General features: G+C 49.8%; 8 protein-coding genes across 8 annotated transcripts; 4 read left to right on the top strand and 4 right to left on the bottom strand.

Annotated features, from left to right (window-relative positions):
* Positions 1 to 1,764: 1,764 nt before the first annotated feature.
* P174DRAFT_509497 (DUF3425 domain-containing protein) lies at positions 1,765 to 2,835 on the bottom strand (the record flags this gene model as incomplete). Its single annotated transcript, XM_024831558.1, has 2 exons — positions 2,595 to 2,835; positions 1,765 to 2,446 (listed from the first exon to the last, which is right to left on the bottom strand). The coding sequence occupies exons 1-2, from the start codon at positions 2,732 to 2,734 to the stop codon at positions 1,765 to 1,767; spliced, it is 822 nt and encodes a 273-aa protein (XP_024688203.1). The 5' UTR covers positions 2,735 to 2,835.
* Positions 2,836 to 4,424: 1,589 nt separating this feature from the next.
* On the bottom strand, positions 4,425 to 5,584 carry P174DRAFT_457010 (aldo/keto reductase; the record flags this gene model as incomplete). Its single annotated transcript, XM_024829492.1, has 3 exons — positions 4,425 to 4,925; positions 4,994 to 5,501; positions 5,556 to 5,584. The coding sequence occupies 3 exons, from the start codon at positions 5,582 to 5,584 to the stop codon at positions 4,425 to 4,427; spliced, it is 1,038 nt and encodes a 345-aa protein (XP_024688202.1).
* An 853-nt stretch (positions 5,585 to 6,437) lies between these two features.
* On the top strand, positions 6,438 to 7,966 carry P174DRAFT_469714 (aldo/keto reductase). Its single transcript, XM_024830573.1, has one exon. It carries the CDS (start codon positions 6,518 to 6,520, stop codon positions 7,670 to 7,672), a length of 1,155 nt encoding a protein of 384 aa, XP_024688201.1. The 5' UTR covers positions 6,438 to 6,517; the 3' UTR covers positions 7,673 to 7,966.
* Positions 7,967 to 8,588: 622 nt separating this feature from the next.
* Positions 8,589 to 9,679, top strand: P174DRAFT_501045 (aldo/keto reductase; the record flags this gene model as incomplete). The annotated part of the gene is made up of 1 exon (XM_024831010.1): positions 8,589 to 9,679. Exon 1 carries the CDS (start codon positions 8,645 to 8,647, stop codon positions 9,677 to 9,679), a length of 1,035 nt encoding a protein of 344 aa, XP_024688200.1. The 5' UTR covers positions 8,589 to 8,644.
* A 1,289-nt stretch (positions 9,680 to 10,968) lies between these two features.
* On the bottom strand, positions 10,969 to 12,966 carry P174DRAFT_362285 (GIY-YIG nuclease family protein; the record flags this gene model as incomplete). The annotated part of the gene is made up of 1 exon (XM_024821847.1): positions 10,969 to 12,966. The coding sequence occupies one exon, from the start codon at positions 12,964 to 12,966 to the stop codon at positions 10,969 to 10,971; it is 1,998 nt and encodes a 665-aa protein (XP_024688199.1).
* Positions 12,967 to 14,827: 1,861 nt separating this feature from the next.
* On the bottom strand, positions 14,828 to 16,528 carry P174DRAFT_457006 (cytochrome P450; the record flags this gene model as incomplete). Its single annotated transcript, XM_024829491.1, has 5 exons — positions 14,828 to 15,009; positions 15,080 to 15,156; positions 15,212 to 15,831; positions 15,884 to 16,408; positions 16,463 to 16,528. 5 exons carry the CDS (start codon positions 16,526 to 16,528, stop codon positions 14,828 to 14,830), a joined length of 1,470 nt encoding a protein of 489 aa, XP_024688198.1.
* Positions 16,529 to 17,049: 521 nt separating this feature from the next.
* Positions 17,050 to 17,856, top strand: P174DRAFT_360969 (uncharacterized protein; the record flags this gene model as incomplete). Its single annotated transcript, XM_024821754.1, has 1 exon — positions 17,050 to 17,856. One exon carries the CDS (start codon positions 17,050 to 17,052, stop codon positions 17,854 to 17,856), a length of 807 nt encoding a protein of 268 aa, XP_024688197.1.
* Positions 17,857 to 19,219: 1,363 nt separating this feature from the next.
* P174DRAFT_509493 (polyketide synthase) lies at positions 19,220 to 26,955 on the top strand (the record flags this gene model as incomplete). Its single annotated transcript, XM_024831557.1, has 8 exons — positions 19,220 to 19,609; positions 20,322 to 20,728; positions 20,865 to 20,928; positions 20,950 to 20,994; positions 21,016 to 21,076; positions 21,107 to 26,743; positions 26,792 to 26,829; positions 26,875 to 26,955. The coding sequence occupies 8 exons, from the start codon at positions 19,220 to 19,222 to the stop codon at positions 26,953 to 26,955; spliced, it is 6,723 nt and encodes a 2,240-aa protein (XP_024688196.1).
* Between the last annotated feature and the right edge of the window lie 244 nt (positions 26,956 to 27,199).

Genomic DNA, 27,199 nt, shown 5'->3' with positions numbered 1-27,199 from the left:
CCGCGAACCTGTATGATCCTCTGGTTAAATAAGAGCTGAGCATCCTGCTCTCTGGATAGGTAAACAGCCATCAACTGTAAGCTTTAATGCCGCTCAGCCAGCGGACCGTTGCGGTAACATAAGCTTTTACCTCCACTGTTCTGTAAGAACAGGTGACTGAAATGTCAGGGTAATAAGGAGTAACTTAATAAATGCCAAAAGAATCAGCAGCGCCCTGCTCCTGACTTGAGGCTCCTGGCTGCTTTCTAGCTGGATTGCCCTGTGCTTTGGCTTTAAGGGGATTCGCGCATATCGAGGCCAGTAACCGAAGGAACGTGAGAGGCGCGCGTAAATCCAGGCAAGTTCCTCCTGGTTGGCCGTTGAAATGGATGCATGTCGCCCTATGCTCGAATGGGGCCGACAAAGCTTCATTTAGCGAGTAGCGTGACACCGACAACCAGCGATGGTCGAGGCTATGGAGAAATAAATATGAGTGGCAGAATACTTGCCAGCTGTGTCAGATGTTAATCACTTACGGGTGGAAAATCTGCACAACAGGCCTCATCTCATATTTTTTACGGTTACTTGCTGATCGTTAACTAGAGTGCTGCTACCTCTATGAGTATTGAATGGCATGCACACTAGGATATCAAATCATATCAGGTTCAGGGACAAAATCAACAATATATGATCATCCTCAGTAGGTAAGCCACTGAGAATAGTGATTTTTGGGCACAAAAACGCCGCAGATGCTCGTCTAATTGCTTTGCGATTCAAGAACTATCAAGGCTCTTGTTGCCGAGGATTACAAGGATCTCAATATGAATCGCGGCCGAAGACGAAGACTTGAACAAAGGATGTCGGAGGAAATCCACTCGCTCATCCACGGCCTGTGATACCATGATAGAAAGCGGCAAAGCCATTGGGTCGATTTCCGGGAGGATGGCGGAGTTCATGACAGGCGTATATTTGCGGCCCTCGTCTACCCCGAGCCACCATCCAGGAAGGCCTCCCATGACATGACAGATGCGGATTGCCCCGCTGTTGGTCAATCCCAACAGCACAAGGTACCCCCCGGCCATCAGCAGCTGTCGTGTGAGTTCTCCAGGGTCCTTCGGAGAGACGCGGTAGCATGTAGGACATTGGAAGCAATGACAGTGTCGTAGGAGTGTGGCTCGTAGCCTTGATCAGACGAGGCCTTCTCGATATCCAAAACCTGATATATCATTTTATTGCTGTACTCCTTGAACAGCTCCGAGGCTTCTTCAAAGGATCCCACTGACACCTCGGTGTACGTATAGGAGGAGAATGATGTCCCAATGCCTTCTAGAGCCGGATCTGTAGTTCCACCTGTTCCGGTACCTATTGCTTTATTTTTAGCAGACGGATATATGCAATAAAAATAGGGTAATGGGGTTTGGCTGACCTATCTCAAGAATCCTGGCATCTGCAAAGTCAGCTTTTAGTGGCCAATTGGAGTGGTCCCTTCTGATAGGATTTGGAGTGCCTAAGTGGGCCAAAGACGACAGAAACGGATAACAGCAAGGGTCCAGCCAAATGAGAGAGTCAATCTAAACACCCTGTAGGAACTTTTGCTCGCCGAAATTGGACGCCATATCAATACATCACCCGACCACCCATGTACTCGTCCCAGCTGAGTGGCAGCAGTCTGGTGGCTCGTTCAGTGACTAGTCTGATGGAGCTCCAACGTAATGCCATCAGCATCTTGAAATTTACAAGGAGACAAAGACAATTGTTGATCTTGGACTCCTTGCACTAGCACTATCATACGATCTCACGTATCGATTCCATGTCATTCTCCGAGACAGTGAAAAGTGGCCTTTCCCCCCGGTACCTTCGCCATGCATTCGTCGAACGAAGTAGCTCGGGGCAGTTTCGCAAAGTCCAGCCCCATCGTTGGATGAAAACCTTGGTGACCTCCCAGCCGGATGGGTCCCATGGCTCTTTCCACACCAAGATACCAGTTTCCCCACTACCCGCATTGCGATTAGACTGTTGCCCGACGGGGCTACCCCGACCAGACATATCGTGGCAAAGTTGTTCATCGTCAATGAAATCCTGAGCCAAGATCAGGGTGTCTCGCATGCCCGGGAAGGGGATGAGGTCCAGCCATGGATGGTGAGGAATCGTGCGCTGAATGCCTGTCGGCCTTAGTGCCGATGGTAGCTTGGCCTCAATGATGTCTCGATCAGGGTGCCTTGACGGCCTCTCAACTGTAAAAGTTGACTGCGCATCGTCCTGGATATCGCTTGGCCGATAGCCCAGGACCTCGAGATTGGCATGCAATGCTCGTAAGACATTCAGCCTCGTAACCCCGAGACGTAAATCTGCCGCCGGAGACCAAGCGTTACATCGAGCTCCAAAGACAATAGTGCTTTCAAGCTGCTTGAGCGCGCGTGCAGCGTTAATGGCGGCTGGACCCAAAATACGTATTGCATCCAAAATCCTCAAAATCCGGCCGATATGGTTGGCGGATTCAGCACCAGGACCCAGCTGCTGCTCGACCTGATTGACGCTGGTGTCCGATGCTCGTAGTCGCTTGCCTATTCTTTTATTAGCGACTCCAAACGACTGGACCCCGGACACGGAAATACGAACGCCTTTCCCGCTGGTTCAATCGATTCTGCAATCTTCGCCGTATTTTGGGGTCTGTAATCCCAAACCAACTGTCCTCGTCCTCCCCCTGCAACACCCGCGGGAGGTGCTGGAAGTCAGTCGTGGCAATGGCCTGCATATCTGCTGACGTAGCTTTACACGGCTTGCTGACGGCTAAGGAGCCACTGACGGTATAATGCCCTCTCGGAAATCGCCAAGTTGGCGTATGTAGGCTGACGGACCCTGATTATTCAGCGAACTTAGTGGCAAATGGACGGGCGAATAGCCTTGGAAGTTGAGCCAAATGCACACTAGCAGGATCCTTGGTACACCCGCTTGGCCAAACCGAAGCCCGACAAAGATTATGGGAAGATATTGCCAAAATTAATGGAGTGTAACAACCCATACATATCATGTGAAGTCTAAGCTAACTTTATTCCTTGTCATCTTCTAATCAGTTCACTTAGTAACTAGAGTGGTTAAACCCAACCTAAAACCCCAAAGCCGATCCATCTAGGCTGGGCTTTAGGCCCTAAAATCTAATTAAGAAGCCTCCTTCTTACAAGCGGGCTATTGTAGTGGGTAAGGGAGATAGAATATAGGGCCATGTCTATACTACAGGTGTGGTAGAACTCTATCTTATATTAGAAATAGGTGTCCTTAACAAGACAGAGGAGATCCCTTAAAAAAGAAGGGGATCCATTGCTCTGAACTTCTGAAGTGGGAGAGACTACCTTTCTTGATATCTCATGGGAGATTGGGAAGGAAGGTAAGGCTCTTAGCCTCTTGGTGTATTTAAGACTGATGAGGTGGAGTGTCTGTCTTTAAAAGATGGAGCTGGGCTTGATGAAGTGGTTGTGGAAATTGGCTTTTGTATTAAAGTGAGGATTCCGATTGCTTTCGCTCACAACTTCTGCTCATCAACAGTACATACTAACATATGTGTGGCTGTGTGCAGTGCTCGCACCAAGTCAGACAGAGCATGTGAGATGTTCAGCTGGAAGCCCAAAAAGTCTTTTGAAGATCTGAAGAAGAGTATCCAATCTGAGGTCAAGGGTTGGGCGCTCCGACAGTCGATGTGGATGTAGTCTTTATTTTAGGACATATGTCCCTTATTATAAAGCATCTAGGCTCTTTTGCACAGGCCTCCCTGGATACTTTCAATGTGCTTACAACTGGTTAACAACCGTTTTCTATCCAAATTCCAAGTACTTATAAGTCCCCGTCTTTCTATAGTCTCTCGTCCTTCTTTTACTTAATTTTCTTGTAACGTAGCTGCAGAAGAAAAGTAATTAAAATTCGGGGAAAGTATTAGTCACGCAGTAGGACTAGTTAACTAACCCGGAATGAACATACTTCTCTCGTTGCCTGCAAAGTTCTAGCTTCTGGAGCTGCAAGTTCAGATGACCTCTGTAAAATACTACCTCTTACCACGAGTGTCGGTAGTGCGCTCAGCCGACATCTCTGTTGCGGTTCGAGTAGGACTATCTTGTCAGGGAAAATTAAGCCCATATGGAAGCCTGCATCAAAAGCAGTATTTTTTTTTGTTCAGACTAGAGGGACGCAGAGTGGTTAAGAATCATGTGCTATATAAAGAGCTAGGAAGGATCTGGTGTGCGATCTAGGTGCAGGCAGACGTTCATCACATAAGCATCTATGAACAATTATGGATGCAGCGGACTCGGACTCAGGAGGCTGGCAATGAGTGCTTTAAGACCAACTTCAGTTTCTCTTCTTTCTGCTGCCGGAAATTAGGAAGGACATGGTACCTCGCGCAACCACCTCAAGCGCCTGCAGGACATTCCCTGCGCGAATGTACATAATCGCGGCTAAAAAGTCATAGCCGATTTGGGGAGATAGGGCTGCTCAAGAAAAGCAATTTCCTCCGCTGTTAACTTAATATTGATTGCTCCAACAGCTTGATCAATCCTCTCAACAGAATCAAGGCCCAGGATAGGTGCTGTGCCTTCCTTAGAGAGCACCCATGCTGTGGCCACCTGGGCCATGCTTATCCCCTTTTCATGGGCAAGGACACCGACACGATGAACGATTTCTTCTGCGGACTTGTCCTCACTGCTCCTGAAGAGAGCCTTGAGAAAAACATCTTGCTGCTCTCGTTTGTCCGAACGATCCGTCCAACTGTGAGCCAAGACACCAGCCGCAAGAGGCGACCAGGGAAGGAGGCCGACGCCAGTGGCAGCGCAGTAAGGGAACATTTCACGCCCTTCCTCTCTGTATAGCAGATTGTAAAATCCTTGCATAGAGATGAATCTGTGCCAGCCGTGTCTCTCAGCTATATTTTGGAGCATTTGAAACTCCCAAGCAGCCATCTATTAGGTCCGGGTCAGCATTCCTTCTCGGAGGTTCTTGCTATATCCGCGTGAGGAAAAGAACATACTGAACTTGCCCCGATATAACGCACTTTCCCAGTTACAATCACGTCATTCAAAGCTCGCATGATCTCTTCCATATCAGTGTTTCGGTCAAGACGGTGAATTTGTAACACATCGATATAGGTGCCTAGTCGCTCCACACTTCGCTCGACGGCATCAAAAATGTGTTTTCGTGAAAGGCCAACTTGATTAACCCTCACACCATCATTGATGCCAAAACCAGCGGCGTCCAGTGGACCCCGTGACTCGTCCACCTCATGAAAGCATTTCGTCATAATAACAACTTTGGATCTCGGAATGTTATACTTCTTCAATGCGGCTCCAAGGATTTCCTCGGAACGTCCATTCGAGTAAGTGTCCGCAACGTCCCAGGTGTTGATACCGCGGTCGTAGGCGTGCTTAATCAGTGGGAGCGCGGCGGCTTCATCCATGATCCAGGGCTGCCAGTTTGGGTCGCCATATGTCATACAACCGAGCACAATCTTAGAGACCTTGAGGCCTGACTTCCCCAGTCTGTTGTGAAACTCCCGTTAGGTTCCAGTACATTGAGCAGAAGGGAATACTTACCTGATATATTCCATTCCATTGTTTCCCATTTTGGATCCTCTAACGTGACTTTAGCAGAAAAAGTCAAAATTTCCACGGTGCTGGGGTAAAGACCAAAGGTCAGACTAAGTGACAGATCGAACGACCATTTTATATGTTGTTTGTGAGAAGAAGGACGGCATCCAGAGGAACCTTGTGCCCTTTGAACCTGGGAAAAACATTCATATGTGCTAAATGATGACATGCATTTAAAATGCCTTACCATCAAATGGATTTGGAATGGGGTTTCAGCATCCAACAACTACGTAACATGTACGAACGTGCAATGGTAGCCCAACTCTCTGATGTCTTCGGCTAATCCGTTCCGTGGTACTTCAGGCCTTTAGTTGTAGCGACCTCCTCGTGGTGTGCCAGATATGTCACAGCTAAGTCCCGTAGAGTACTGACACTCACCAATGTATGTACAAGAGTCAGCAATTAGTTTGTTCCCTCTTGACCGGATCGACCCACATGTGGGGCAGGTCAGCAATTAGTGCACCATACTTATCCAAAAGCTTATACTTCGATAGAACTGACCAATCAAGACCTCGGAAAGAAATATCTCATATCAGGTCACTCTCAACGACGTCAAGATCGACCTCACAAATGACATAGACTAGGACATCCACGGGCGGACTTGTCGTCGGAATCTTTTACCTGAACCAGTCAAGAAGGGCATAATGACGACAGTAGCTTAAAAGAGTGAACTTGATCTATGAGGTAACATCCGATCTGTAGCGATGTCACTTAGTCGCATACACTCTATCGCGTTCCGGCAGAGAAGTTAGTCTCGGGGTCAACGGATATATAAACTGTACGATAGCTGCTATTTAGATCCATGCCATCAAACGCATTCCTTTTGCCCACAGAGTGCGAATCGTGACTTCTGTTTTTCCCCTAACCTTTTCACTGCTGTCCTTCGTACGGCTCTTCAGTCACTGATCATGGCGCATCTTTGGGCCCCAGCTCCCGAGCCAGTCACTGAACTGGGGCGGTACCGCATCCTCTCCTCCACTGCCGGAATCCGTGTCTCTCCGCTTCAGCTTGGAGCCATGTCTATTGGAGATGCGTGGGCAGACTCCATGGGCTCCATGAGCAAAGAAGAGGCATTCAAACTTCTTGACGCTTTCTATGAAGCCGGCGGAAATTTCATTGATACAGCAAACAACTACCAAGATGAACAATCGGAAACCTGGATCGGGGAATGGATGACTGAGCGCAAGAACCGTGACCAGCTGGTAATTGCCACCAAGTTCACCACAGACTTTCGGTCATACAAGCTGGGCAAAGGAAAGGCGCCTAATCATTGCGGTAATCACAGGCGAAGCCTCCATATGAGTGTCCGCGAGTCGCTGAAAAAGCTGCAAACTGATTGGATTGACATTTTGTATGTCCATTGGTGGGATCAAACCACATCAATCGAAGAAGTCATGGATAGTCTTCAGATCCTGGTAGAACAGGGCAAGGTACTCTATCTGGGCATTTCGGATACGCCTGCATGGATTGTGTCAGCAGCAAACCTATATGCGCGCTCTCATGGGAAAACCCCTTTCAGCATCTACCAAGGCAGATGGAATGTCATGCTACGCGACTTTGAACGAGAAATCATCCCTATGGCACGCCATTTTGGAATGGCACTTGCCCCGTGGGACGTCCTGGGAGGAGGAAAGTTCAAGACAAAGAAAGAAATTGAAGAACGCAAGGCTCGGGGCGAGGGCCTCCGAAGCATCTTGAGTTCGGATCAGAGTGAAGAAGAGGCTGCGATGAGCGCAGCACTCGAGAAGGTGGCCAATGAACATGGGATCAAGTCTCTAACTGCGGTTGCCCTGGCATATGTTATGGCGAAAGCGCCAAATGTGTTTCCTCTTGTTGGCGGTCGCAAAGTGGAACATCTCAAGGAAAATATCAAGGCTCTTAGTCTGAGATTGACGGCGGCGCAAGTTGAATATCTTGAGAGCCAAACCCGCTTTGATGTTGGGTTTCCCGGCAACTTCATCGGCCCCGATCCCAAGGTGACTGGCAAAGCATCATTCCTCTTGGCTGCCAATGGTGCGTATTCCTTCGTGCGGTCACCCACCTCTGTTACGAGCCCAGAATAGATTCGATATTACGAAAAGCTAGTTTTGAGGTGTGTGTGTCTAGACTAGTCATGTTCTGGCTCGGAGCTTTGAACTAGCAACGAATGAAAGTATTACTATGGGGTCAAAGCTGGGGCGTCCTGTAATCATTGCAAAGACTTCACAGCTCATACAAATCTAGTAGGCTAGGACACGAAGCCGGGACTGAGGGGTCCGAAAAAGCGATCAGAGCCAGGTCTCCAATAGAGTCATTTCAATCGCTAGTTTTAGATGAATTCAAGCCCTTCCTACAGTCACAAGTTAGCAGTATTCCACGCAGTATTATCACCAGCGGATTGACACAAGGGCAGTTTGCGTGATGTGAGAGAAGGAACAGGCAGTGTCAAGCGCAATGACTCGTCTTACCTGCTGCTGTTGTACCTTATCACAATTCAATATCGGTCTTCCAACAGGCGACAGGCGGTTTGACGCAGCGAGATAATTGACCAGAAACAGCCCGACCTTTCCCAATGAAGCTCAATACCGCTTGAGATGCGTGCCGAGCCACTGTGAAACTTAGAGGGACCTTTCACTATTTACTAGGGGAGGGGGAATGTTCTGTTTACGCGAGTCTTAGCATACCAGTACCTCAGACCCAGCTGAATCGTACTTCATAAGCCGATTTTATAGATGACAAAAATAGTCCTACCAAATAAGTTAGTTCGCGTATCCAAGACAAGGAGGACCGGGTTTCAGCTTGCCAACTGCCCAGGGGCTATGCGCAAGCCATGGTACACCTTCTCAGCAAGCTCTATAAATCAACCAATCGGGCGTGATCAGTCATCAAACTGATTGCACGCAGGCCGGCTGTCATGCTCGTGAGCTCGTCTACTCAAGGACCCAGCCTATATAATCTATCCGGCTTATCCGTCTCGTCACTCAATAATTGAACTCCCAAGCCTCGCAGTGCTTTTCTTTTTTTCCTCCCCTACTCCATTCTTGAAGAAGCCAGCAATGAAATACGTGCAACTCGGGACCAGCGGTCTACGCATCGCTCCAATTGGCGTGGGGTGCATGAGTTTCGGAAATCCCGAAGGCCGCTTTAAGTGGTCGATCCCGGAAGAAGAAGCCCTTCCCGTGCTTAATCATTGTTATGAATCCGGCCTCAATTTCTTTGATACTGCAAATGCCTATTCTAATGGCTTGTCCGAAGAGATTCTCGGCAAGGCAATCAAGAGATACAATTGGCGCCGTGAAAACATTGTCATCGCAACCAAGTTGTGGGCGCCTGTCGGTCGAGGCCTGGAGCAGCCGATGGCGATGTCAGATGACGAAAAGGATAACTCTGGCTACGTCAATCAGTATGGTCTGAGTCGGAAACACATCTTTGAGAGCATCGATGCCAGCCTAAGAAGGCTGGACCTGCCCTACGTCGACTTGTTGCAAATTCACCGCTTCGATCTTAGAACTCCTGTCAAGGAAACAATGGAGGCACTTCATGATGTTGTCAAGTCAGGCCGAGTGCGCTATATTGGTGCTTCGTCAATGTGGGCTCATCAGCTCCTCGAGTACCAGTATACTGCTCGCATCCACGGTTGGACGGAGTTCATATCCATGCAAAGTCTCCACAACGCCATATATCGCGAGGAAGAACGGGAGATGTATCCTGCATGCAGCAAATTCGGAATGGGTGGTATCCCTTGGAGCCCTGTTGCAATGGGTTTCCTGGCCCGGCCCTGGCGTGAATTTTCCAACACCACACGCGGGGAGGGGCAAGGGCAGGGCTTCCTTGGCCTGGCCAGTACAGAGACTGACAAGAAGATCAACGAACAGGTTGAGAAACTCGCCAAGCAGCATGGCGTATCAATGGCGACTGTTGCAATCGCTTGGTCCCTGTCCAAACCCTTTATCACTGCACCGATTCTGGGAATGAGTAAGAAGGAAAGGGTTGACGAGGCTGTTGCAGCTATATCATTCACGCTTAGCCCCGAGGAGCTGAAGAGCATTGATGACCTCTATCAACCCAAGAAGGTGATTGGACACCAATGATGGATTCCACTGCTGTACTTTCCTTTCCGGAACGCTGTGTGTCATTTACGCGTCTGTAGGGAGGATGCCGAATGGGACATGATGTTTAATAGCTTTTAGCTCAACAGGAAGCTATCTCTACCAACAGTAATCAATGTGTAATTCAGAACTGAGTCCCTACGAATTTGGCCGGGAGACCCCGAAGCAGGTCGACCTAGCACTTTAATCTCAAGATTTTTCCCGGTCGATACCCAGGCCGTGTACAGGATTTGTAGTCTCAATAGCAAGATCTCTGCATTCCCTGGATGTCCCTTTACTGCCGGTGGATAAAGTTCTTGTCTTGTAAGCTGCCTTTTTCCTAGGAAAAACCATCGAAAGGTCCACGTTTTTTCTAAGACTAACATATTGTGGAAGAATGTGCGAACTAGTTTTGAACTCACCCAAACTCAGACCAAACACAACTCTAATCTAATCTAATAAAACCACAAAAACTATAACTATTAGTTTTAACTAAATCTGAATCAGTTCCGCCCTGGGGAAACTGAAACTAGTGCAATTCCCTAGGCTAGGCGCCTGATCCGAACCGCTGTGTGTTTGGTGAGGATTGCATTTGATTTTAGCGGTTCACACGTTCACTTATGCAACTCTAGGTTTCACCACTATTAAAGATGTTTAGTTTTAAGCTAGGTCTAAGGGAATCAGAGTAGCAGGCATTCTATTCAGGTCAATGGTGAGGGCAATATGCTTAAGTGAATGGCGAAGGTTGTGGTGGTGGTTGACATTTGTGGTTTGATGTCATGGTTGACGTGGGTGGTGCCTGTCATCAACGCTTCAACTGAGGCCAGCACGATCTCCATGGTGTAGGTTGGCTTCAGGGTCTCCTCCACAGTCGTCAGGAAACAGCGGTGGCGGGTGATTGAGTTCGGAAGTACAGAATGTCAGAGATGGCCTGATAATTTGTATATCGGCTTCTGAATAGAGTAGCATGGTCCTATTCCGAGGTAGCATTGTACCTTCGCCAGTCAGAGGGGATGCATCTCGCCCTATGCTCGAATGGGGCCGACGAAGCTTCATTTAGCGAGTAGCGTGACACCGACAACCAGCCATGGTCGAGGCTATGGAGAAATAAATATGAGTGGCAGAATACTTGCCAGTTGTGTCGGAACAGGAAGACAATCTGCACAACAGGCCACATCTCATCTTTTTACGATTACTCGCTGACCTTTGTTAACTAAAGGGATGCAAAATAAGTCAACCAGTTATATAGACAACTAGATATAGGATCATCCAAATTTAATTCGCTGTCGCGGCTACATTGATTTACTTCTCATGTGTGGAGACCTTGCCCTACCCACACGAGAGACTGATAGATGTTGAGCATGCAGAGAGGCTTTCCTCCCTCTCTTCTCCATATCCTGGTGGGAAATTGCAATCTCTTGGAGGGGTTGCGACAGCTCCTTTATTTTCCTCCTTTGTTCATCTTTCAATACCCACTCGGTTTCCCCTCCACATGATCGCTCCTCATATGGAGATGTTTGCATCCAAGCCATCCACTTGCGCACCACAGCTATCGCAAGCTGGCGTGAAACCTCAAACCACTCAATGTGATTCCCACCACACTCCTGGCACATTACTTCCATCCGCCTGCAGTTCTTCAACTCTGTGTGCACTAGCTTCTCCACGCGGCAGACATGGCTGACCTGTAGATGCTCCTCGTCACTCTCCTGTTTTGGAAAGTACACTTCCATCAGCTTGCGGCACTTGCTGCTCCATTTCTTTAAACGCTTGCTAATTTCGTCTTTTGTATAGCCGATTTTGAGGTGCCCGAAGTTCCCTGGTTGCCAGTAGACATATATGCCTCCTACCCTCTCGATCTCGCTCTTCATAAGGGGCCTGACCAGAAGCTTCTCGAGGGCTTCCGAAACGGACAAACGTACGGAGGCCTTGGGGACGTAGGGTATAAACGTTTGGATCAATGTAGACACTTGCGGAATACTGCTTGGAATGCTCTCTTGAGATGTTGGTGGAGAGGTTGTCTCTACTTTTTCCAAGAAACTTTCCCCACCGCTCAGAGTATTGATCCAGTCGGCAAGGGCTAAAAGGCGATCATTTGTATGCGAGGCAACGTGCCCTTGATCTTGCTGAATATCGCATAGCTTGTCGATGTCTGTTTCCCAGGCTTCTAGCTCTCTCCGGGCGACACGTTGGTGCGCCGAAGGACATAAAGCAACACTAATCAGATTTTCCAAGCGTTGGAGCACCTCACTGGACTTGGTGGTAGTCAAGCTGTCTAAGGACTGCATAATGATTGGGACATTGGCTCGGCGGCGATTCTTGCATCGTAAGCCCTTCGCTGTCTGTGCTGGGCAGCGTTGGTCATCCTCTCTCAAACGCTCCCGAATTTCAAGCGGTATAATATTGTGAAGCGATTTTCGAATGGTATCTTTGGCCTTGGCAGACGGGGAAGTCTTCTGAATCGAGAGGAGAGTCAATACGGCTTTGACTGTGCCATCTCCCGATGACCTGCTCCTGCTACGTGGGTCATCTTCGTCGTCTTTAATCCGGACTGAGTCAATCTGACCATCCTCCGGAGGGGAAACGGTGATGGTGGGTACGATGGAATTGGAGGAGGAAGGTTGGTCGGCACTCTTATCCTGCGTGCAGGATGCTACTGGATCTAAATGGAACTTCCTCGAGCCAGCAACCTCGCTGGCTGCTCTCGGTCTTAGGATCCATGTCCCTTCTGCAGAAAAATCCGTATTGATGTTTCTCGCCTGTTCGGATGTCCAATACTCGGGCTGGATATGCCGAGATCGTTTCGGTGTCTTCTGTCCGGTCTGTATGGACGGCCATGTTATTCCCTCGAGGAACTTCCCCTGGTCGGAGACCCATGCAAGAGTATCGACAGGAGAGGTTGAACTCTCCTTTCGCTTGCTTAACTCTGTCTTGGTGGCATCCTCTGAGCGTAGAGAAGAGATGCTGAGTCGGGGTCTCAAGCTCTTTGCTCTCTTCGACCGTTCCAATGGCTTAGTCGAGGAAGGAGCATTGAAGGCTGCAATCTGCCCAGCTCGATCATCGTCACCCGCGGAGTCGTTCTCCTCTTCGATTTGGGAGGACTCGAGGCTGTCTGTATCTTGTGTCGTCGACAATGCCTGGCCTTTGATTGGAGTCTGCCAGCCATAGTCATCCGTGATATCGGTGGCGGTTGACTGTGTGGGGCTGAACAGACTTTCCTCTGGCGAGGGAGGGGATGAAATGACACGAGCGCTCAAAGCGCTGCCCAGGGGTGATTGAGTCCCACGGAGCATGGCTTGGTGCGTGGGGCCCTTTACGGGTGTACGCGGTGGCTCTAAATTAAGCTGAATTTCTTCTTCTCCTGCCATGATCGTTGCTCGAACTCCATGAATTCAGAGAAGAACACTTCCTTTTTTTCATCGTGAAAGTGGTTAATGAGCCTATAAAGAGAACCTGGCCCTCCGGGATCCATGCTGGTTGAGCATCGATTGCGCATGAGCACGAGGCTGAAACAAGCCACCATGCCGGTTGTATGTGACTGGAATGCGCAAGGACATAACCCACGAATCACGACGATTACGCCGCCGGTGTTGCCGTTGGAGGGGACACAGCAGCCGGCTGAGCGGCATCATCTAGCGCGGCTGATTCCTTGAATGACCAACTTCTCTAGGGGTTGTATTGAGTACACTCAGAAACCCAAGACTGTCCTCGCAGGGAGACCTAAAGCAAGGGCTAGCTCCCGGTATCACATGCCCAGTGCCTTGATATCTTCGAGCGAAACAATACATACCGATAGCTCCGCATACATGCCAACGAGATAATCCCCAGCTCCGACTTGTCTTTGCGACGGCCAATGTGATTCTCCATATCCACTTCTTAGGTTCAGCCTCGCGCGGCTGCGGGGGCATCGGCTCTGGCCGAACCGAAGCACAGTGGGGGCGAAGCATTTCAAACACTCTCAAGTCGCAAATCGTCATTGGGCTTTTTTTAGCATTGTGATTAGTAGCCGCCTAGAACACTATTTGTTACGCCATGGCAGGGATTAAGTCCAATGGCTATCAGGCGCTTCAACACATTCGTACGGCAATCTGATCTTGCCCCGGTGGCCTTGACCTTTGAGCCACAGGACCGGGGTAGTGATAATATGAACTTGTTGGCTTGTTACTTGCCCGGTTTTGCCCTAGTAGATGATGTGGAAGTATACGAAAATCTCCCTACTCGGGAGAAAAAGAGGTAGCAGAACACAATGATGCCATCAAATGAGCTTTTGTGGGGGCCTGGGTAATAGACAGGAAGATCCCTGATCTACTAAGACCTTAAATCTATTCCTCATTCAGAGTACAAGCGAGCAATGCACTAGTGGGTGGCTATTTCTTTTCCTTTGGAGCAGCAGCTCTTGACAGTAATACTCTAAGGGGAATGAGTTAAGGAGGTTTTTCTAGGTGTAATAGCTACCTGGAAAGGTGGCTTCAGGCTTTTGCTTTTGCTATAGCAAATTTAGTATCCAGGCTTTATCTCAATTTCTTACATGGGAATTTGGCCTGGAATGTATTTCTGTCCTACATGCTATTTTTAATCATATCATTAATAATGAAAAGGAGAATGGGTTACAGCTAAGACATACCTAGTTTTATAATTGACTAAGGATGGATGAGTTTAGTGTAACTGTTAGAGTACACATGCTTAACATGAAATACTGTTTAATAGATCACTTAAAGATACTAGCTTCTCCACACATGGCCCTGGTGGAAACAAGTCAAGTCCATGTGAGTACATGAAGGTGTATGGCATACATTTAAATGATACCAGAGAGCGTCCTTATTTCTCTTATCTAGGATAGGCACTTTTGCCTTAGCTACATATTTAGCTAGTATGTAAATACTTTTTCTGGGTTCATGAAATTGGACGGCATGGCTTATCTGAAAATACCGTCATGGTCTTTTACATTGAATATCAGAGAAGACAGGTTGTCCGTATAACACGGTACCGCTTCTACAGGCCATTAAGAAAAGGGCAGGCAGAGCTATTTAATATAAAGAAGAGGCACGAAGAGTATCCTCCGTCGGCATGCGTGAAGAGCCAACGAGTCCTCAGTGGTTGTAGTCCCGTCACCCAGTCCGGAGGACTGTAATTAGCTGTCTCGTGCCAGTACCTTTATCGTGGTGCCTCCACTAAGCAGCGTTTGCCTTTCGGGGACAAGATAAAGTAGATGGTTTGCTCCATATCTGATGGACCCATGCCCTCTAGATTGGAAATGCGCGCATTTGGAAATGCTCGGAAGAAGGACGCTGTTGCGAGCCGGAGCTGCATGCGGGCCAGGTTTTGGCCGATACAGGCTATTGATAGTTGAAGTGGTTAGCATGGAGGTTGAGATCTGAAGGACCATTGTGTCGACTTGGCACTTACTCCGAGAGCCTCCGCCAAATGCCATCAAGGCGTCTTTCATCTCAGCGGTAGGTTTGCTCCAGCGGGAAGGATCGAACCTTGGCGGTCAATTATTCATGAAGAGAAACTCGTACGCTTCGAGGTTAATCCTACCTTTCCGGTTGTGGAAACACGGAGCAGTCTCGGTGAAGACTGTACGCCTGGGTGGTGACAGTTACTCCTCCGGGAATCCAATGTCCAGCCAGTTTTACTCCTGGATCAGGGACTGTGCGCGGCAACCCTGAAGGTGTTCCCGCGTAAAGTCGCAATGTCTCGTTAATGACTTGGTTAAGGTACGGAAGCCTCCTGGCATCATCGTTCCCAAACTCATCCGAGAGCGCTGCCAGCTCTTCCACAAGGGTCTGCTGGACTTCGCCATGCTGGCAAACTGACCAAACCAGGTATGTCAATGTCGTAGCTGTTGTGTCGCTTCCAGCAATAATATAGCCCTGTGCTTCGTTTCGGATTTCGTCATGACTCAAGGCCCCATGGCCAGTGTCTTCGAACAGTTTGGCAAAAAATGTTGGCTTAGGGCTAGAAGATTCGCAAGAGACAAGTCTTCTGTAGTTGTTGATACACTCATCGGCACATGCCCTCATTCTGCGGCCCGCCTGTGCTATATCCTGAAAGAATGGAAGGGGAAAGATTCTTGCAGTCTCAACAAGCCTAGGAAATGCGGATCGGTACGTTCCGAAAGCAGGAATCTTCTCCAGATCCCTTACATACTGATTTTTCTACGTAACCTGATCAGCTTGAGTTGGATATGCTGGGCCCTGAGAGAAATACCTTGCCTTGTTTAAGCAATCCGAAAGGAGTGCCAAAGCTTAGCTCCGCAATAATATCCATCGTCATAAACATCCACCACTTGAAGATATCGGCAGCACCACGCTTGTCTATCTCTTCCTGCATGCGATGTATGGTAAGACGTAACAGTGCTTGAATGACTGGTTGGACCGTCTTAAGGGAAGATTCTGACATTGGCGGTGCAAGAAGACGCCGGCGCATGTTATGCTCCTTGGGTTCACGCATGCTGAATAGGTTTTTCACCCCGTTCATAGTTAAGGTCTGATACCACTCGGATTTAAGAAACCCACCCCCAACCTTATGGATTTCCTTTGCGGCATCAATGTCACAGATATCGACCTCATCAGGGCCCACTCTGACCACGGGGCCAAATTTCTGGTGTAGAAAATGGACATATCTTGGCCTCTGGCCCTTTATCCACTGATATTGGAGGATCAACCCTGTCCACCTAGTGTACCAGGGCCCTGGGATAGAGGAAAGGTAATCTTTCGAGGTTCGGAAGGCGACCTATTTATGATTAGCTGTCTGTGAGCATCGAAACCTTGCGCAAGCCACTCTTACGAAGACAGCCAGTACAAGCGCTGTAACCCAAAGTGACTCAAAATGACTGCTTGTAGATATATCCATGCTTGGAACGGATGATACTAGATCGAGCGCGACGGCTATTGACGTTCTTTCCCGCTACAGGGAATCCGTCCTTTTGGCACTGTGACAGTTTTATAGACCCCTTAACGAGTCGTGTCCAGCCAGTAATGTCACTAACTGATCCATATTAGAATTGAATGACCCATCGCTTATGTCATTGATGAACGTACACCGTAGACCTCCTTGCAGTTCAAATCTCACCGCTCCTTTTCGAGTTCCTGATATTGTGTGCTTATCCTTAACTTCAATCAGCGTCATGAGAAGGCGTTGCCGATCAATGTATATCCAGATATGAGGTAGTTTTGAGATTATTCATTTTTGCAGTCGTGTCCTCACCGTATTTCCTTCAAAGTGCCAGGCATCATTTCCGTATCAAGTACTTATAGCCCTGCCACTACCATTCAGAAATAGAAGCAGCCTCAAGCCGGCCAAACATAACGGAATTCCAGACCTGCCTCGGTACATTGATCCCCTATTACTCATTTGATAGAGGGCTATTATTCATGGACCCGGACTCGTCCAATTTATCTCTACATCTTCCCCGAATCCTATGTTTTCATGGGGGAGGGAGCAACGCGACAATCTTTCGCTTCCAGTGTCGCGTCCTCCGAGCGCATCTTCGATCCGTCTTCCGCCTCTGCTTTGTGGAAGCACCATTTGAAAGTGAACCGGGTCCCGATGTGACCCTCGTATACAGGGATTACGGTCCCTTTCGCCGCTGGATCTGCTGGAAAGAAGAGCATCCACGCTATCCCCCGGCCGATGCTGTCAGGGCGATTGAGACGGCTATCCAGACAGTGATAGAGGAAGACAACAGCAAAGGTGCGACTGGAGAATTTGTTGGAGTGCTGGGCTTCAGCCAGGGAGCACGCCTTGCTGCCAGCTTGCTTTACCGCCAGCAGCTCCAAGCAGAAGCTGGGGGCAAGTTGGTTCCACTGCAAACCAGCTTTCAGTTCGGAGTCCTCTTAGCCGGTCGTGGACCGCTTGTCATCCTTGATTCTAACCGCCAGGCTACTTCGTCACCGCTGGCTGCGGGTCGTGATGTGCTAGGGGCGGCCTGCGTGGACGATCATTGTCAGATTGGTAACCGAAGACCTATCCTCCGGGTGCCAACCCTTCATGTACACGGCCTGCAAGATGAAGGTTTAGCCTTTCACAGATCTTTCCTACAAAAATACCATTCAAGAGAGAGTACTGTACTGCTTGAATGGGATGGCATGCACAGGGTTCCCATAGAAAGCGGGGTCGTGGCATCCATTGTTCAAGAAATGTTACGCCTTGCAGAAAGAACAGGCGCACTAAGCAATTAAGAACACCCTTACTTAACCTGCCTGGCACCTATGATGTATGAGAAGTCAAGAGCTGACAAATAAATTATGACTAATTGACTTTTTTCTTTTCTGTTTAACGGGACACTGGTTGTGGGAACAGTGCGTTCCACACATTGGTGCTGCCTGGATGAAGGTATAACAACTAGACCTGTCACTGGCGAGCTACCCGTTATAGATCTTCTACCATTAGAGCCAAGGGCACTGACAAGAAGAAGGAACCACACCTCTTGGTAGTCATGGAATCGCCAATGATTGCAGACCTTCTTTGCTCGCTTGACTTAGCTACCGTTGTGCCATTGATTGTCGTCGCCGCCCTCATATGGCATACTTGTTGCACTTACATGAAGCTCTATGGCGTTCCAGGGCCATTCTGGGCAAAGCTCACCAACTTCCAACGGCTTCACTGGGTGAAGACCGGAAGAGCGCAAGAATACCACCAGCAAATGCATGAGAAATATGGCCCATGTGTCCGGCTTGGACCAGATATGGTGTCGATATCTGACCCGGTAGTCATCCCGCTACTATATCAAATGCGAGCGGGTATTCCAAAGGCGAGTTTTCTATCCATTCGAATCGACTGGGGAGTGGTTCGTTAACGACAATCAATAGAGCAAGTTCTACCGGGCTTTCATGCCCTACACCCCTAGTGGCCTCTTACCGTCAATTTTTACCACTCAGGACGAAGCAACACATAAACAGATGAAGTCGCATATTGCTCCTCTGTATTCCTTGTCCCATACAGTATTGTTCGAGGGGACCTTCAATGAGCTGCTGCAGAAGCTGTTCAATCAGTTAGATGCTCGATTCGCGGACTCGGGGGTCAGTTTTGACCTGGGTGACTGGCTACGGTATTTCGCGTTCGAAGTCATGGGATTGATGACCTTCTCCAAGGAATACGGCTTTCTAGAGAATGGCACAGATGTGAGAGGCATACTAGCCGACCTTCGAGATTTCAACCTGGTGGCCGCGCCGGTAAGTGGGAAGACCAAATACAAGTGTCACCGCTGAACTGTTTCGAAGATGACACAAGTCCCTTGGCTTGATAAGCTTTTGCATAAGAATGCAATAGCCAATGCACTTAGGCGTCAAGTTGTTTCGCCTCTTCTAGACTTTGTGAATAGAGCTGTCATGGATCGGCAACACACTGTACACAGACAAGACTCCGTTCATCGGCGGGATTTCCTGTCACACTATATCGACGTGCAAGCGACAGACTCCACAATACCACCGAGGTACGCAGCGTGGCAACGTTTAAAAATGTGCCGCTAATGACAAGTCTAGCTATATATCGTCCTGGGCTCTCAGCAACGTCATTGCAGGCTCGGATACCACTGCAGTGGCCATGCGTGTCTTGATGTTCAATCTCCTGTCACATTGTGAGTCGCTAGAAAGGCTCCTTCAGGAGCTCCAGGACACGGTAGACTCCACTGGGCTCACGACACCATTCCCGACATGGAAAGAAGTCAAGGACCTCCCGTATCTAGATGCCTGCGTCAATGAGGCGCTCCGTTTGCAACCACCGGTCTGTCTACCCTTCGAGCGTGTTGCTCCTCGAGGGGGTATTACGCTGTGCGGGAGATACTTCAAAGAAGGTACTATTCTGGGCATGAATCCGTATGTTGTCCACAGACACCGTCCAACATTCGGACAAGACGCCGACAAATGGAGACCGGAACGATGGTTGCATAATGGGCCGGAGCATCGGAGGATGCTTGATGCGAGCTTGTTGAGCGTACGTCCATATCAACAACCAAGTGCCCTGTGATTCACTGACTTTTATTCGAGTTCGGTGCCGGACGCCGTATATGTCTGGGAAAGCAACTCGCATTATTCGAGCTCAAGAAAATCGTCCCGGCTCTGCTATTGAAATATGAGGTACGTAATTCTCAACAGCCCAGTGAACACTTCAGAAGCTAACGCTACATAAGATTAAACTCCTTGATCCTTCGACCTTTGCTACAAAAAGCTCCTGGATCTTGATGCAGGGTGGCTTGAAGACTGTGATAAGGAATCGTACCACGTAGTGTGATAGGCAAGGGGCGTTTGTCTTGCAGAGCAGTCAGGCTTTACGGCGCCAGGAAACACTCTTGATAATGATGGGCCGGTAAAGAGAGTAGCGGTGTAACATGTCTCATGATCTTATCTCATAGCTGTTCCAATGTCATTGGCACCATTTGGGAGGCAAGGGCTTGCGCCTTGCTCTTTGGTCCCGCCTTCATCACGGCCAGGCAACATCGATCTTTCCCCTAGTTATATATGGACCGACCGGGGCAGTAAATCATGCCATACCATAGACCACACAGTATTTAACTCAATATTTCCTCATGCATCACATCAGTGGAAAAGCGTGCGTACTTCTTTTTGGGCCCTTGGCCCTAGGGCTCGATTCGGCGTCATTACTCAAAACACACAAGCTACTGATAGATCCGGACTACGATTCCCAGTGGGTGATTGATGTCCTCGAAGAGCTTCCGGCGTACTGGGAGCTACTAGCAAAGGAAATCCCGGCCCTATGCCATTGTTATGGCGCATCAAAGCTCCGTGATTTGAAGGGATGGTTTCAAACCGGCAACATCCCGGCTGACGCTTTTCCACTTCCGAACATTCTTCTTGTGCCTTCTGCTATTGTCATGCAGCTTGTGGAATATCAGCGATTTGCCAAACTTGCAAACGTTGGGAGGAAGCATTCCGAAGCCTACTACGGCAACACAGAAGCCTTTGGGCTGTGTACGGGGCTCCTGAGTGCACTCGCCGTGGCTCAGTCCACCACCCAAGAAGAGCTACATCAATATGGTGCTGTAGCCATCCGCCTGGCCATGGTTGTTGGGGCTACTGTGGACGCCGAGGACACGTCAGATGGGAAGGCTATGGGCAAGTCCCGATCCTTCTCAGTGGCCTGGGACCAAGACACCTCGTGGGAAGACATTGACAATATTCTGCAGCGGTTTCCAGAGGTATGCGTCCACTGCCAAATCTAAAACATTAAGAGCTATAAGATTTACAGCATGTCAGTCACAGGCCTACGCGTCCGTTCTCTTCGATAAGCGACGCGTGACTATCACGACATCCAAGGGCGCGTCCGCCTCTTTATTGCAGAGCCTCCACGAGGTTCCAGGAGTGACTATTACAGCTATCAAGTTGCACGGGCGATTTCACCACGTGTGCCATCAGGAAGTCCTGGGCCGCCTTGCAGAGTTCTGTAATTCCAATAGTGCCTTTCACTTTCGAGACGATTCTGGTCCACCGATTTCTCTGCGCGTCGGCTGTGCGAAGCCCGAACAAGGAGAGCAGAAACTACATATCCTGGCCCTACGGTCTATACTGGTTGACCAGTCCCTATGGTATGAAGCCTTCCGTGAAATCCAAAGTCTGATATTGTCAAGCGAAAGTTCACGCCTGGTCTGTTTCGGGCAAGAGCGATCCATTCCACCCTCACTTCAGCAAGCAATCTCTTCTCGAATTGTCCACCCGACTGAGCTCCTGGTACCAGCCAAGGCATGCGCAGATCCATATCAGTCTACCAAAATATCCTACAGGGGTTGCAATGGCTCAGTCAACCACCATGCAGTTGCTGTGGTCGGTATGGCATGCGAGGTCCCTGGAGCAACGGATCTGGATGAATTTGCAGCCCTATTGAAGCAGGGCAAGTCGCAGCATGTGGAAGTCCCCAGCGAGCGAGTGGACTTCTACACCCCATGGCGCGAGACTGACAGTAAGCGCCGCTGGTATGGAAATTTCCTGGATAACTATGACATGTTTGATCACAAGTTTTTCAACAAGACGGCGCGCGAGATGGCTTCTACCGATCCCCAACATCGGCTTGTTTTGCAGGTGGCGTACCAAGCATTGCAACAAGCGGGTTACTTCCGCTGGAAAGATGCTGATAAAAACATCGGCTGCTTTATTGCGATGGGTTTAACCGATTATGAGCAGAACGTTGCTTGCCACCCGCCTAATGCATATTCTGCTACGGGGAATCTCAGGAGCTTCGCTGCTGGCCGTATCAGTCACTATTTCGGCTGGACAGGGCCCGCATTGGTCATTGATACCGCTTGTTCTTCCTCGGCAGTCGCTGTCCATCAAGCATGTCAAGCCTTGAAGAGCGGAGAATGTTCTGCTGCACTCGTTTGCGGAGTGAGTCTTATGACAAGTCCGCAATGGTTTCAGAACCTCGCTGGAGCCTCGTTTCTTAGCCCAACAGGGCAATGCAAGCCATTCGACGCTGCTGCAGATGGATACTGTCGGGGAGAGGCGGTGGGTGCTGTGTTCCTGAAAAGCTATCAGAATGCTGTGAGCCACCATGATCAAATCCTGGGTCTCATCGCCGGTTCAGCCGTCTCCCAAAATCGCAATTGCACCCCCATTACGGTCCCAAACGCCGCCAGCCTTTCGGATCTTTACCGCTCTGTGATCGAAAAAGCCGGTCTGGAGCCAAGCTCCATATCCGTCGTCGAGGCACACGGAACAGGCACTCCGGTGGGTGATCCCGCAGAATTTGACAGTGTCCGCCAAGTATTCAGTGGCCAGGAGAGAATTGGCCGGCTGCATCTTGGATCTGTTAAGGGGCTTGTTGGGCATAGTGAGGCAGCCGCAGGGATTGTCTCTCTGATCAAAGTCATCCTGATGATGCATGAGCGCTTCATTCCGCCACAGTCTAGCTTCGATACAATCAATCCAGCAATTAAACGGTCAGCGAACGATCAAATTGAGATCACCAAGAATCTGCAACCATGGACCTCCGACTTTTATGCTGCGCTCGTTAATAGTTACGGCGCCTCGGGATCGAATGCCTCGCTGGTTCTCACAGGGTCCCCCGTACGTTTGACCGAAACGGAAGACAATGGTTATGCGGAAGCTGCTAATGTGAAATACCCCTTTCGCATATACGGTTTCGACACGCCTAGTCTTCAGAGATATGTAACTCGGTTCCGCCGATATCTGAGTACCGCAGGACAACATGTTTCTGTCGCTGGCCTGGCCCACCAATTGGCGTTGCAGTCAAATCCGACACTTCCTTACGCGCTAGGGTTTTCCGCCAGAACCAAGGAGGAATTAATCGATAAGCTAGGTATCATCGAAAGTGGTGCTCAGGCCCCTGCAGCAGTCCGGACGGATGGAGCGAGGCCGGTCATTCTATGCTTTGGGGGTCAAATTTCAAGATACATCGGGCTCGACCGAGACATATACTATCATATAGATATTTTCCGCCAATATCTAGACCGATGCAACGCATACTGTGAGAAGCTTGGTCTTGGTAGCATCTTCCCGGGGATCTTTCAACGCGCGCCAGTGGAAGATATCGTGAAACTCCAGACGATGCTCTTCGCCCTCCAATATACTTGCGCCAAATGCTGGCTGGATTGTGGAGTCTCAGTTGCGGCAGTGGTTGGCCACAGCTTTGGGGAATTGACCGCTCTTTGCATCTCCGGTGCCATTTTTTTGGAAGATGCTCTTCTCGCCATCGCTGGACGGGCCCGTCTGATCCAGGAGTACTGGGGTGCGGACAAAGGATCTATGTTGGCTGTCGAGGGAGACTTGGCTGTGGTGAAGGAGCTGCTAGCTACTGCGAATGCTACAGCAGAGCCCTCCCCTCCTGCAAATATCGCTTGCTTCAATGCGCCGCGCATATTCACCTTGGCAGGTCCCACACATTCCATCAATGTGGTCTTCGACATGGCCCGCGGACCCAAGTATGCATCACTTGTTAGGGCTAAGAAATTAGAGGTCACGAATGCGTTCCATTCTGCTTTAGTTGACCCTCTTGCGACACATTTGCAAAAGCTGGGGCAGAACCTGATGTTCCAGGCCCCGAAGATCCATATCGAGCGAGCAACTGCAGAGGCCGAGTTTATCTCTCCAGGTGTCCAGTCAGACATATTGCTGAATCATATGAGAAACCCAGTATACTTCCACCATGCGGCCAAGCGCCTGGCCCAGCGATATCCGTTCAGTGTTTGGGTGGAAGCCGGAGCAAACTCATCGATTACGTCCATGGCCCGCCAAGCACTGGGGGATCTTTGTGAACATTCTCAACATGCGTTTCAGTCGTTGAATATTACCAGCGGTGCAGGAGTGGGATTCAACTCCCTTGTGGATGCGACGACGTCCTTGTGGAATGAAGGCCTGAATATCGTCTTTTGGGGTCACTGTTCGACCGAACCGGGGAGGTACAACCCTCTCCTACTGCCGCCATATCAGTTTGCAAAGACGCGCAATTGGATGGAGATTACCAGACGGAATATCCCAGCCGTCGGCAAAGCCGACGCACTGGCGTCTGCAGGACAAAACATTGACGATGTCAATCGCCTATGGAAACTCGTTATCTCCGAGGAAGATGGACGTCGCTCGGCCCGCTTTGAGATCAATTCTTCGTCTCAAGTCTTCCGCGACTACTTATTGGGACATGTCGTCGCCCAGAAAGCGCCCCTAGCAACTAGCGTGTTGCAGTTGCAGATCGCCCTGGAAGCAGTGGCAAGTTTACGGTCTGACTTTCAGGACGGTACGTTTCTCCCAGCTCTCAGAGGTCTGAACAGTCATGCTCCTATGCTTTTGGATGCGACAAGGCGTTTCTGGGTCGATGCGGAGGCTCAGGATGCTGGTGGCCTTACGTGGGACCTCAAGGTGAACAGCGGAGCGAGTGATGGCAGTGGACCAACCACGAAACATACGTCGGGACGCATTGTGTTTGAAAAGGCGGATGATCCCGAAAAGCTGGCAGAGCTTTCGAGGTACAAACGTGTGATGAACAGTACACGGTGCCTGAGCATGTTAAATGCCGGCGACAACGACAGCATCATGCAAGGTCCCGGCATTTATCGGGCCTTTAATGATGTGGTCCAGTATTCCCCGGCGTATCGGGGGCTGCAGAAGATTGTTGGGAAGGGGGCAGAGTCGGCAGGGAGAGTGGTAATGAGCCCACCGGAAGGGGGATGCATCGACACTGGCCTGTTCGACTCCTTCTGCCAGGTGGCCGGTATCTATCTGAACTGTATGACCGACATGCCGGAGCAATACATGTTCATCTCGACCAACATTGAACGATGGATGCGGGCGCCTACACTACACTCGCGAGAGAGATGGCCTACGTCATTCGATGTGCATGTGTGCCATGAGTATCAGTGTGACAGCGAAGTCTTGAGCGACGTTTTTGTGTTCGACGCGCAGAGCGGAGACTTGTTCGAAGTTATCCTCGGCATACGCTATAGTCGCATTTTGAAGGAGCGAATGCGCCAAGTGCTGCACCAAGCCATACCTGCCCCAGAAGGCAGTTCCCGCCTTCCAGCAGATGAGCCAGATCCAGTCAAGGACATGCCCCATAAGCCAGTAGTGGATGGGAGAGGCAAGGAGTCCTCTCAGACGGGAGTATGGACGCAACTCCAAGGGATGCTCTGTGATCTTTGTGGCCTGGAACCGGATGAAGTCAGACAGGACTCGCAACTGGGAGACATCGGCGTCGATTCACTCCTGGGAATGGAACTGGCAAGAGAGATAGAAAGTCTTTTCCAGTGTATGCTGAATCAGGATGCACTCAATGAAGCTGTGGATGTGGCTGATCTTCTTCGGTGCATTGAGGAAACTCTTGGTGTGAAACCCATTACACAGAATGGCTCGACAGAGAAGGCGGCCGCATCTACTTTCAAAGTATCCAACGGAGACAGCATGGACTCCAAAGGCTGTCAGAACGGTGTGGAAATGTCTTTTGGTTCAACAAACACCGGCATTTCAGTCAACAGGCTACCAAGACAGGCGCTTTCAGCCGCGAAAGGCTCTATTGCCGCAGTCGCTACAGAAGTATTTGCCAGCACCAAGGAGGCCACCGATTCGTTCATTGAAACCTATGGCCTGGCTGACTATCTTGATCAAGTCCTGCCGAGGTCGACGGAGCTGGTTGTGGCTCATATTCTGGAAGCATTGGAGGCCTTAGGATGTCCCGTCGGTGCAGTACCGCCGGGCGGACGCCTGCCCAAAGTGACGTATCTCCCAAAGCATGAGAGATTCATGAATCTTTTGTACGGACTCTTGGAAAAAGCGCGGCTCATTGAGATACATGACAAGGGCACGTCCCTCATTCGGACAGCCAACCCGTTGCCCTCGACGTCAGCCGAAGCCCTGGCCAGAGAACTTTTTAGCGACTACCCCGAGCACATTTCCGACCATCAGCTTACGCACTACACGGGGAAGAACCTATCCGACTGCCTCGTCGGTCAGGCCGATATCCTGCAGATTCTCTTCGGCTCGCCGGAATGCCGCACGATCATGACCAATATGTACAGCCGCTCACCAGTCAACCTGGTGTGGATCAAGCAGATGCAGTCCTTCCTGGAGGGTGTCTGGACCCAGTTCCGTTCGAACGATGGGCCCGTCCGGATCTTCGAAATGGGAGCCGGTACTGGGGCTACGACTGAAGCCATTGCGTCTCTTATCGCCCGTCTGGGAATCCCAGCGGTATACACCGTAACTGACATCTCCACCTCGTTTATTGCCAGAGCGCGGAAGAGATTCAAGCAATACCCCTTCATGGAGTTCCGGGCGCATGACATCGAGAAGGCACCACCACCGGAGCTGCAGAACAGCCAGCACGTTGTCCTAGCTACCAATGCCGTCCATGCAACGCACAGTCTTTCCCAGTCCGCTGCCAGTATCCGACAATTCCTAAGGCAGGACGGCTTCTTGGTGTTGCTCGAGGAGACCCGCCCTCTGCCATGGGTGGACCTTGTTTACGGATTAGTGGATAGCTGGTGGCTGTTTGATGACGGGCGAGAGCACGCGCTGGCGCCTCCAGATGTGTGGAAGCAGGCATTGAACAAGGCTGGCTATCGCACGATTCAGTGGACGGATGGGAGTCGTCCTGAAGCAAGCATCCAGCGTCTTTTCCTGGCGACATTATAAGAATTTGACCCTGAAGCTACCTTAGTTTCGAGTTCGCAATACAAGCGAGGTAATTCAAAGCCAGTAGAGTAGTTTGAACGATATATTTGCATCGATACGGCTCTGCAGCACTTCCTTGGAAGCTATGGTTTGAGTGAGGCTCGGCTCATCTCACAGTCTTCCGAATTGCGTGTTCCACCTCCTGTCTAAGGCCAATATGCTGAGCTATTTGTTCTTCAAAAGAGCTAAGTAGTCTCTTGTCTGTTTTTGGGCCGTCTCCATCAAGCTGCTGTAATAAATCACTGTGCTCTTCCCAGGAAATATTCGGTTGTTTCTAATACTGTGAGTAGAGTTTTCGACGAAAAAGGCGCTCGGCAGACTCTGAAGAATATGTCCGCGTATCAAAGGATCCATGCTTTGTTGGATTTTAGAACTCTCAGCAGAATCTATTCTG

The sequence above is a fragment of the Aspergillus novofumigatus genome (assembly GCF_002847465.1).
Source record: "Aspergillus novofumigatus IBT 16806 chromosome Unknown P174scaffold_1, whole genome shotgun sequence".
NCBI classification, from domain to species: Eukaryota; Fungi; Ascomycota; class Eurotiomycetes; order Eurotiales; family Aspergillaceae; genus Aspergillus; species Aspergillus novofumigatus.
This window is presented reverse-complemented; position numbering and strand designations above follow the sequence as displayed.